At 36.8% G+C, this 12,163-nt stretch overlaps 1 protein-coding gene across 1 annotated transcript in view; it reads left to right on the top strand.

Annotated features, from left to right (window-relative positions):
• Positions 1-12,163, top strand: part of CTNNA2 (catenin alpha 2) — a 1,049,409-nt gene that overhangs the window by 984,567 nt on the left and 52,679 nt on the right. The window contains 1 exon segment of the mRNA XM_036873992.1: positions 7,408-7,589. Within this exon segment, the coding sequence (XP_036729887.1) occupies positions 7,408-7,589 (182 nt within the window).

The following is a 12,163-nucleotide window of genomic DNA, read 5'->3' as shown; positions in this document are numbered from 1 at the left end:
GTAGAGAGAGAACTTTTTTCCCCCGATACCTATCTGTGGCCAGGGCAGTAGCCCCAGATCTGTCTACCATGTGATTGAAAAAGAAATTACAGAGACATACGAGAAATATACCAGCTTAAGGTGTGGAACAAGAAGCAACAGAAAGATGACCACTCTGGCTGACATTTGAACACCCTCGAACACTCTGTGACATTGTCCACCAACACAAGTCTTCCAAAGAAGATTCTGGAATCTGACCAATCTTATTAGCTGGAGCTCCCTGAGGGTAAGATGCTGGTAATCAAGGCAGGTGGCAGGAGATAAATTTCCTAGGGATTGCAAGAGGGAGAGATTCTCCTCCCTTTAAAGGCTCAGTTTCCATAGGGGAAAAATAATTAAAGTAGAGTATAACTGAGAATTAGATACTCTAATTTTCTTTGTTAAGTTTCACTTAAGAAAAGGAAATGAATAAGAAGCATGAGAAAGAGATGGTAATTTAGCATAGGGTTAAGAAACCTTAGAAAGTTCACACTGGCTTAGGAATTGTGAAAGAAGAGTAGGAAATAGCCAATCAAAGGTTAAAATAAAGAGAACTCAGATGAAGCTTTATGTTGAGTCAAGAAAGTCTTTGTACTTAAAATCTTATTTCTCCTGATAGTCTCATCCAACAACTAAATGATACAGAAGATGTATATGGACACTGATAGAGGTAATGTGAGAGTAAAAGGCAGAGCATTGAAGATGCATTGGCTTTGATTTCAGACAGACTTGGTTTTGAATTGTGAAGAGTAGAGAGGGGACTATGTTACATGCTGCTTAATTTCTCAGAGCTTCAGTCCTATCACCTGTAAAATGTAAATAATAGACTTGTTTGATAAGATTCTTCTGAGGTTCTAATTACCTAATATATTAAAATAATGAGCAAAATACTTGACATATATTAAGTGCTCAATAAAGGATGACTTTTCATCCTTTGGCAGAGAAATCTCTTCTAATCACAGGCTGGTGACAGTAGAAAAGTGCACAAAAGAGTATGAAGCTCCCTACTTTAAAAAATACCTTGTAGACTCTATTTACTCCCCCTAAAATGTTGAAAATAGGGAAGTTGATTAAGCTGAGAGTCCTCTGAGCCTATGCTGGCATAACGCTAAACTAATGCATCAATCAAGTCAATTCATCTACAAAATTAACTAAAACCAGCGTTTTTATGTCAATGACAAAGGGCAAGTTTGAGTAGTTCATCCAAACATTAATCAATTCAAAGTCAATTTAATTGACTGACTGCAACTTAGTATTGATACAGCCCAAGTATCCATTGACTTGTTTTCTCAAAGACTAAGACATATTATACAACCCTTATCTTATAATCTTTTAATTACCATCTTGTCAAAATGGCATGAGTAGCCTCATTTTTTACAAGGAAGAATACAGTCCCATTGTACTTCCATTACATTAGACATCAAGTCTGTTATGATGGGTGGAAACAAAAGTCAGATGGCACCTCTCTACATCATTTATTATTTCTTCACCCAGTGGGTGAAAAGACAATAATAGTCTTTTTCAAAAGATTTTTCAGCATGAATGATGAACATGCGCCAGGATAATAAGAACAAAGTACCCCTGTAATACAGCACTTGCTGATTTGTCTTTGCGATCTATCATGAGGTCTGTATGAGTAACTTGCAGCAGACAGCATTAGTTATTGAGTCAGCCTACTTAAACCTATAATTATATGATGACAAATCAGAGACATAGAATTATGGCTGTAAATTGGAAATAAGAGGGTGCACTGAATTGCTGAGATGACAGATGTTCGAACTTTTGACCAGAGAAGTGTGTTAACTTGGTCAAAATTGTGAAGGAGGAAAAAGTTGTCTCTGACAGAGGCAGTTGCTCTTTCCAGCAGCCTGCTCGCCCCTGTTACTTTGTGTTCTCACTCAGAGAAATTCTTCTCTGAAAATGGTAAATTAATCTAAGAGGAGGTTATGGTGGGAGAAAAGAATTTAGTACCCACTCCAACATTGCTCTCAAATTCTGAAATTAGGTTGAATGTTTGTTTCCTTTATGTGTTCCTGTCTGCTGTTTGTCTACAATACTTCATGAGAGAGAGAGAGAGAGAGAGAGAGAGAGAGAGAGAAAATGAATGAGAACAATCATACCCTGATCTGATGAAATATAGAAATGATCAGGCCCTTTGTTCCTAAACATGACATCTTATAAACTCTTTCCTCACAAGCTGACATAGTTAAAATTGATCAGCAACAACTCTTGGGCATTTAACCTTCATGATAAAATATATTGTTTGGAGTCACACAAACCTGATTTTAAACATGAACTTGGCCAAGCTGTGTGGCTTTGGGGTAACTTTCTTAACCTGTCCCTGCCTCATCTCCTTGTGTGTGTGTATATATATATATATATATATATATATATATATATATATATAGCATCCTACTTCATAATGTTATTAGGAGAAATGCATGATGAAATGTATCACGAGTTATTATATAATGTTAAGTTGATGAAGAAGAAGATGATGATGCTTGTAGCACAAGGTAGTCATTCATTAGAAGGCTGACCAATAACTTAACCTGAAAGAGCTAGATAATTCAGACCATCGTGAAAGTTTTTACTTGAATTAATGAGACAAGAACCTCAATTTTCCAGTTCACTTCACAGCCTGCGACAGGTAAAAGTCACCCACTCCTTAATTACTTATGCTTATTATCCTGCTTTAAAACCAAGTAAGTAGAAATGGGCACATTAAGTTTTAACCTCTTAAATCATTATTTATAAACATTTATGTACTTAAAGCCTTAAAATGTTAGACTCTTGCTCTGTGTTTAAGAAACTAACATATCAGTTTGGAGGTCCATAGACTTTAAAAGTCATTTTTCATCCTGGGATTGGAAAAATAATCCTTTTGAGATTGGAAAAAAAGCTCCTTGAGATTTAGATTGAAGAAAAAGATTCTGGGCTGAGTGGTTGTTGGCTTGTGTCAGTGATTTGCACTTTCATTTAATAAATAAAGTTTAAAACAATCACAAAAAAATGGTTGGATGTTCAAAGGAAAGGCTAGGAGCATGGAACAGGGTGGTTAAAAAACTTTGTGAATTCAAGTCTCTGATGCCACTGACTTGGGGCCTCAGATCAACAATCTGGACAGCTGTGCTTAGCTACACAGAAAGCAGCCAAAAATCTCAGACCGCCCCAGGTGATCACATGACACAAACAGAAAAGCTGATTTGTTGTCTTGCCCTTTGGCCATGAAAATCATTTTTCTCATGTTTCCTTAGTTTGAGGGAATGAACAATTGCATGTCATATATTTTGTATTCAACTTGATTTGAATGTAGCCAGCCTCTAATTTTTGTTTTCCTAGCTAGAACGGCTTTAATGTGTTAATATTTCAAACTGCTGAGTTACATTGATAAGACCTAATTAAAACTCATGTGTTGAATTTTAATTTGATTAACTTGCAAATTTCACAGTTTGTGATCTACTGTTTATAGATAACCTTTTTTTAAATTCCAGTTTCAGAAAAGGTCAATTATGAATTTTTAAAAGCTAAGAGCATTTTAATAATATTTAGGAAACAACTTTACTTCATCGATAGCTACATAAGCAGAAGCAAATATAATGACTCTTACACCCAAATCACACACCATTAAGTGCATTATGCGGGCAGAGCACCCCTAGAGTCAAAATAACATCTTCTTATACAAATCTGCTTTAAGGAGCCAGTTTTTCTTCAGAATCGTGCCCTTAGAAAACGTATGTCAGTTCTGTTAATTTCTCTCAAACTATGTTGATGCAGTGAGTGGAAAAATGTGTAAGCAGTCAATCAAGAGATATGTATTTAGCTTCTACACTGTGAAGGATGCTGGGGTCTCTACCCTCAGGAAGCTCAAAGAGAAGTCAGAGGTAGGGCATTACTCGAAATTAGTGAGTTAGAGCAAGGGAGTTAACATTCAAATGCTAAACTGCACAATTGAAACTCAAGTGATACAGTTGATAGACACGTGCACACCCTTTAATGCACAAATTGACCCTTTTGGGACAATGACAGGTTTATTGCTAGAATCTGGAGATTGAATGTAGAGTATGGAGGTCTGTCAGGTAGTTTTATAGATTCTTTTACAGAGAAACACCTAATGGATGCTTTAAATGATGCTGGTTAGGGCTTGTGAGGTTTAAGTAAAACATGATTATCAATTTTGTATGAGGAAGACAAATGAATCTAAGACAGCATTAGAACATCAGACAGGGATGCTTCAGGAAACTTCTGCAAATCCAAACCTATCTCAAAGGTATTGGAATAGATAGCTGCCTTACAATTAGTACGATATTGCTTTTGTGAGTTTATAACAAGCTCTTTTGTATATTAGCTATCTTTTTAAATTCAATTTTAAAAGTACTGTAAAGGGACTTCCCTGGTGGCGCAGTGGTTAAGAATCCGCCTGCCAACGCAGGGCACATGGGTTCGAGCCCTGGTCCAGGAAGATCCCACATGCCACAGAGCAACTAAGCTGGTGCACTGCAACTACTGAGCCTGCGCTCTGGAGTCCGCGAGCCACAACTACTGAAGCTTGCGTGCCTAGGGCCCGTGCTCTGCAACAAGAGAAGGCACAGCAATGAGAAGCCCGTGCACCGCAATGAAGAGTAGCCCCTGCTTGCCACAGCTAGAGGAAGCCCGCGCACAGCAACGAAGACCCAACACAGCCAAAATAAATAAATAAATAAATATATTAAAAAATAAAAATAAAAATAAATAAATAAATAAAAGTACTGTAAAATATTTTTCAAATATTAGTATTTTAATACTTTAACTATTTTATTTGCACCAGTCTGGCTTTTAAAATATGGATTGTAATTTTTGTATACACACTCATACACATATTTATCTACATAAGTATATAGATACATCATACACACACACTCACATGCTATTTGTATAAAGTCACACACATGCATGCATGGGATTTCATAGACATGGCTGTTTATTAGTAAGATGTAGCATCTGGGAAGCTGCTGGTTCAAGGACACCTTTATGCAATCAGACAAAGGCACCCCTTTACCCTGGGCAGATGAAGGATTGTCTAGGATGCTCAGCCTGCTGGACAGAGCCTAGAGTTTTAGTGACCTTTGCCCCACTGGGCTGGGACCACTGGGCAGTGTCTAACCCGAATGGTCCTGCATGGTGATCCCATTGTGCACAATGGTTAAGTATGGTGTTAGCTGACCTGGGTTTGAATCCTATTCTTATCGCTCATTAGTTGTGTAATATTCAGAATTTAATTAACTTCCCTGGATCTTGGTATCATCATTAATAAAATAAGGGTAATAATAATATTAATCTTGTAGAATAATTAAGTAGATTCAATTTTTGACATTCATAAGCCTTTTAGTACAGTACCCAGTATACATGCCTGTGTTCAAGGAATAATGTCAATCTTCTATTTATAGAGAGTCACATAGTCTCTGAGCCTATCCCTTCTCTTTGATGGCAACTAAGTAATAAGCTAGAGGAACAGCTAGAAGAAAACTCATACAGAAATAATGATAATATAATGTTAACAATAATCCCACACATGCTTACTTTCATTTTACATTTATTATTTCATTTTCTGTCCACCATAACATTTTGAGGTAATTGTTTACTATTCTTATATTATAGAACGTTAAGGATGTGATCCAGTAGCAATGAGACCTTAACCCAAGTCAGTTACAGAGCCAGGTTGAGCCCAGTTTTTCTGAGCTTATATCCATTGATATTTCTATTAGATACCAGCTACCTACCTCTCCTTTGAACAATTCACTCACATTGGGAGGAACTTTACAATATAGAAAGAAGGTTTTTTTGTGCTATTTACTTGTCCTTTGCAACAGCTGTTGGTACCCCAAATCATGCTCTTCTGGAGAATATGTGCATCCCAGAATGAGAGGGATACCAGTGCTGACACACTGATCCACGTGCTACTTTCAGTGAAGCAGGTTGTAAATGGTTCTTTGAGGATGCAGTGAGGTGATGTCAAACATTTCATTCAGTGCCTGCTACATAAATAGTGTCTAACAAATACAGTTGATTCTCTTTATTCACGGCGTTTATGTTCTATAAAGTCACCATGAATGCTTAATTAGCAACTATGGAATCATTGCTCCTAGGGAAAATACAGGGTTAGCTTCCTGAGAGCTGCTAGTCTTAATATTTCCTTCAACCCATCAATATGTAATCTTGTTTAATGAGTGTTTCTGTTTAGATACCTTATTAGATAGTTTTGGTTCATGAACATTGAGCTCACAGCTGGGAGCACTAAAACTCATGCCTGAACGAAGTTCATCTAATACATGTATTTTCTCCATTAGGCACATCGCAGCCTTTTTGTGCTTAGAGACACAAGACAGCACTAGGATTGGGGGCCAAGTTAAACAGCAAAACCACCAATAAAAAGTACAAATATGTGGAAAATATGGTACTAAATAGATTGTAGAAAGGATGCTTGTTTATGGTATGAGTGTTGAAACAAGAAAACAGAGAAACCCTTGTTCAGCCTCATCTGGGAGCATGGTTGTCGCATGACTCAAAATTTTGGTAGCTCTGTGTATGTCTGTGAATGTCTGAAAGCACCACAAATATTGATTTGGGGATTTCAAATAGATTTTAGAGAGTAGGCAAATTTGCAAATAAAAAACCCATGAATAGTGAGAATCAACTGTAGTTTTTCCTTTTCTACATTCCCTTACCTAGCAACTATTGAAAATCAACCTTTGCTTCTTAATCCTAAATTTGATCCCATCACAGCTTCTCTGTACATACTCATAGGCTCTCCAGGGAGCCATGTTCGACCCAGGATTTCCATAGAGGAGGACTGGGAATAGGTATGCCATCCCTGATGTGCCCTGCATAAGGGATTTTTGTTTGGCATCTAACCATGAATGGCTTCATTAACACTCACAGGACATCTCCCCACCCAACTTGGGGTGCTCAGATATTCTTAAAATTCTTTTCCTTCCCAGCAACAGAGGCCTGTTTTCTTTTTTCTGAACAGATTTCAGTGTTGAAAGAGGTGCATTCTTTCATCTGGTAAAAGTTTCCCAAGACCAAATATAAAAATCATCAGGAATAGATTCTTTTGAACAAACATATGTCATCACAGCGACAAAGAAGTTCCGTTACTGTCAATGTGCACGTACCTTTGGAGCTCTTATTTTTTTTTTTTTGTATGTGGGAACAGGGACAGGGAATGTGGGGACCTTACCAGTCTGTGCTTTTGCATTCTTGGGGCTGGAGAAAAAGTACTTTCCAGAATGGTGGGGCAGCCTATCAGCCTTGTCAGGGTCTGGCTTTGCCATTAACTGGAGGCAGAGTCAACCTCTTGTCTGTGCTTCTTTGTCACCATTAGTCACACTTTTTCTGTAACCCACACAGGCCATCATGGCACAACTACCGCAAGAGGAGAAGGCAAAAATAGCTGAGCAGGTGGAGATATTCCACCAAGAGAAAAGCAAGCTGGATGCTGAAGTGGCCAAATGGGACGACAGCGGCAATGATATCATTGTGCTGGCCAAGCAGATGTGTATGATCATGATGGAAATGACAGACTTCACAAGGTGAGGCCTGGAGACAGGAAGAGGAAGATTTTCTCATTAAAAATAACAGAAGCATAACAGTGTGTATTAGCATGTGAAAAGCCTGCTGAAAAATTAAAAGACTACATCAAAACAAGGTAGTGGTATTATAAAATTTACATGTGTAAGTCAAAATGATCTGGATCTGGTTCTTAGCAGATAGGTCTTTTTGGTCAAAAAGAACAGATTCATTTCTGTAATTATTATTGTTTTAATTATCCATCCTAACTCAGTCATAAAATCAAACCCCTGGGGCTTGGGTGACTCATTTTTGGTCTATGCTGTTTTGCAGTGTGTTTAAGTATTATTCTGAAGATAAGGTGTATGATTTGCTAATACCCCTTTGGAAAAAATATATATCTATATATATCTCTCTCTATATATATGTGTGTACGCATGTAGACATGTAATATGGTTTAATGCTAGCTCATGATTTAGCATTAATCTCAGCTCATATTTTACCCTTACATACAAAGAATCAGGTTCAACTATCTGATTCTGTAATTTTGACAGGGAAATTAAACATTGTATAAGTTTTAGATCCTTTTGCTCTGAGCAGTGCTTTTAATAAATCAAGATACCAGTCAGAACTTTGACAGGAGCCTTTTCCTCATCAGGGGCCATTGCTGTTTCTGCCATTGCATTTTTAGTTTCCTCTTTAAAGGGAGATGACATTTCTGCCCTTCCTACCATCCAAAGGGCAGATGAAGGGAGAGCAAAGCACAATGAAAGATCCCTGGATTTTTAGTCCAAATACCAGGTGATTTTGGACCTGTCTCATACTGTCTTTATTCATTTGTAAAGTGGGAAAATAATACTCTTCTTATCAACTCTCACAGGAGAGTTTTAAAATCCAAAGAGGTAATGAAGTTGTAAATTATGCTGCTATATGAATGAAAGCTATCATTTTTCTGTAGATTTCTTTTTCTGAGAAACACAGACACACACAGACACATGAGCAAAGATGTTTTAATGATTCAACACAGTATTTGTTATTAAAGTTATATAAGATGTGTGGCAATGTGAAGACACTACCTTATGGATGAAAATTTTTTAAGTGATTGTTGAGTGCTTTTAATAAGAAAAGCCTACAATTAATTATAGGTTATAATAAAATATGGCACATCTCTGCCTTTTTCCCTTTCCCTTTTGCCTCTGGCCAATATGTACTAATGACATCGCTTGGTCCTTTCTCCAAATATTTAAAATTTGTTTTTGACTTTAGTGGAATGACTTTAAAGTTATGAGGGTGACCTTCGAGATTTTAAATGTCATTGTATTCATTAGGAGTTCAAATTTGTACATTTGGCTGGTCTTTGTCGGTTTCACAGATTTATTTCACACAAAAAATAATAGTAAGATAACTCAGTCTGAGCCATTATTTAAGTCTGAATTTCCTACAAATCAGGCTATCATGGCAGCCCACAGTCATTGCTTTTCAAGGCCTGTGATGACTTAATTTGCTTGCTTTCAACACTGTATTCATACTTTATCTGATGGATATTATACAATCCATTAATAACATCACTTGAACAAATAATCTCATTAATTTAAAGTGAATGATGAATCAAGTCATGTTGCTAGTTTAGATCAGGAAGACATTTTATAATGCTCTAGATTATATATAACTGTGTCAAGGAAGAGAGATATACTTGAGGGGGTCTTGTTAGATGATGTTAAATAAGACAGACTTTCTATCAGTCAAAGTATAGTTTTAAAAGTGAAAAGAGGGCCACTTCAGTTCCTGAGGGATTTTGTATAATCATTTTATGCTGATTTGAATAATGAAATGTCTAGAGTGCTACTGGTTATCATTTTTTCCCACTGCCTGATGAGTAATTTTGTGCCCCTTCATGAGGGCAAAGGGAGGATACAGTTAATAACCAGAGACACAGGAGAGAGTGTGAATTGGAAATGGAGCACAGGAAGCTGAGGTTTTGCTGCTGCCCCCATCTGCTGTGCAAAGAGGTAGCTAATTTGAGTCTTTCTTTGTGCCTCTCACATAAGTTCACTGCACTTGACCCTATACATTATTATTATTACCCTTGCATTTTCCACTTTAAGGAGGAATAATTTCAGCTCTATACCTCTAATGGCTCTTACGTATTATGTTCCCTTATTTAAAGGAAAGGATATAGCTGAGTAGGAATTGAAACTTGACAACTCTCTTACATTTAAAGGGTGTTTGGGTGCAAGAAAAAAACCCTTGCATTTATGATTTTGTTGTTTTATTCTTATCAGTAGCTAATTCATTAACTTGATTCAGTAATCTCAATGACATCTACTCCATTATTATTAAAATTGGAGAGGTTCTGCCTCATTATTTGTGTAATAACTTCTTCATGGCAGATAAAACTGATTATGCCTCATGTCTGTTTCCTGCTCAGTTCTTGACTTCCAAGAACTGAACAGGAAACAGTTCATCATCTCATGGTGATGGCAGAAATGCTGTCCTGCATAGGGTGAATCCATACCTCTCATGTCACTTTCAGAAAGAAATAGCATGGGCCAGTCTTGTATCCCAATAACAAAAGGTGTGCAGATGGCAGCAGTTCAGGAAAGAAACCCAAGTTTAATTGTACAGCAAGGGACAAAGCTGTCTCTTGAGATCAACTGTAAGTTCTGATCTTGAAAGGAACTGGGTTCAGGTTAAAACAAAAAGCTTTCAGGGTACACTCTACTGTACTACAGTAAAGAATCATGTAATCACCCCGCTATTCCCAAATTTCATTCCTGCCTTGGTATGGACACTCAGGGCTTCAGGCCAAGTGACAGCTTGACTGGTCTTTCAGTTCCAATTCTTGACTCTTGTCAGTTCATGCCATGCCATATCTGGCCATTAAAGGGCATCCATCTAGCTCCCTTTGCACCAAAACTTTCTTTCCTCTTTGCATAGAATAATATAAAAATCTTGAGTTTGCTATCCAAGGCCTACCTTTATTGACCCTTAGATTCCTTCTCAATTTTGTGCATATTTGTATTTCAACTTCAAGATCATCATATAAATGTTACTTCCTTGAATAATTCAACTTATGGTCCTACAGTCTCACCTGATTTATCTTTAATCCCCAGATTAATACAACTTTTCCACTGTGCTGTCCTTAGACTGCTTCAGCTAATTGGTGAAAGTGGTATTTCCCAACTATGTTTTATGGACTGTGGTTCTGAAAAGGGGCTTCTATGATTCAGTACATTTACAAATATACTCCTTACTTACTATATCTCCTTACTGGAGAGTCACATCATATATTGATCTGTTAGAGGTACTGAGAAAACTATAGTAAATAAATGTTTTTAATTTGGATTAACTCAGAATTTAAGAATTCTAGCTACTGAGTACATTGACTCAGAATGCACTCACACATTGATTTTTCTCATTAATACCTATTACCTTTTCACGAAATAAATATGAATTAGTTGTTAAATTGTGGATAGCAGTAATGTAGTAATAGATTTCCATGATTCTCTTTTTTTTTTGAAGTGACCATTTCCCGGGAAAGTTTCCAAATATTGACCCTTGTATAAGAATCACCTATTAGCAAAAGAGAGAAGGTTACATGAACCTATATAGTAGAGTCAATTCTATGGCTTGATATTTTTCCAAGAAAACTAAAAACGTGTTCCAAATGGAACAATAAGATGGCTTTTGTCTTTAAGGTCACAAGATTCCTCAAAGCACCTTTCAAAATGCCCAAAGTAAAGAATCTGATTAAGTTAGGGAAAGACAAAGGGTATAAACCATTCACTTTGAGACTGGGAACTACAGCCAGTGGAACTAGTCCCTTTGTCCATACTGCCTTTCACTAATAGGAAGACTCAGACTTCTGATCTTTTCTGGGCAACATCCCTGGCAACACCATTCTCCTTTCTGTCTCTATGAATTTGACTACTCTAGTATCTCATGTAAGTGAAAACATACAGCATTTGTCTTTTTGTGACTGGCATATTTCACTTAGAGTAATGTTCTCAAGGTTCATCCATATTGTACATGTCAGACTTTCATTCCTTCTTAAGGCTAAATAATATTTCATTGAATGTATATATCGTATTTTGTTTATCCATTCATCTATTCTTGGGCACTTGGATTGTGAATAATATTGCTATGAACATGGGTGTACAAATATCTCTTTGAGACCCTGCTTTCAATTCTTTGAATATATACCCAGGAGTGGAATTGCTGGATCACATGGTAGTTCTATGTTTAATTTTTTGAGGAACCACTGTACTGCTTTACATAGCAGCTGCACCATTTTACATTCCCATCAACAGTGCACAAAGGTTCCAACTCCTTCCCATCCTCACCAAGACTTCTTATTTTCTGTTTTTGTTTGTTTTTATAGTAACCATCTTAATGAGTGTGAGATGGCATCTCATTGTGATTTTGATTTACATTTTCCTAATAACTAGTGGTGTTGAACATCTTTTCATGTGCTGATTAGCCATTGCATTCTTCTTTGGAGAAATGTATATTCAGGTCTTTTGCCCATTTTTTAATCAGGCTGATTAATTTTTAGTGTTGAGTTCTAGGAGTTTTTCTATATTCTGGATATCAACCC

This window comes from Balaenoptera musculus, chromosome 13, assembly GCF_009873245.2.
Source record: "Balaenoptera musculus isolate JJ_BM4_2016_0621 chromosome 13, mBalMus1.pri.v3, whole genome shotgun sequence".
In the NCBI taxonomy this organism is placed as follows: domain Eukaryota; kingdom Metazoa; phylum Chordata; class Mammalia; order Artiodactyla; family Balaenopteridae; genus Balaenoptera; species Balaenoptera musculus.
The sequence above is the reverse complement of the archived record's forward strand: the minus strand, read 5'-3'. Positions and strand labels throughout refer to the sequence as shown.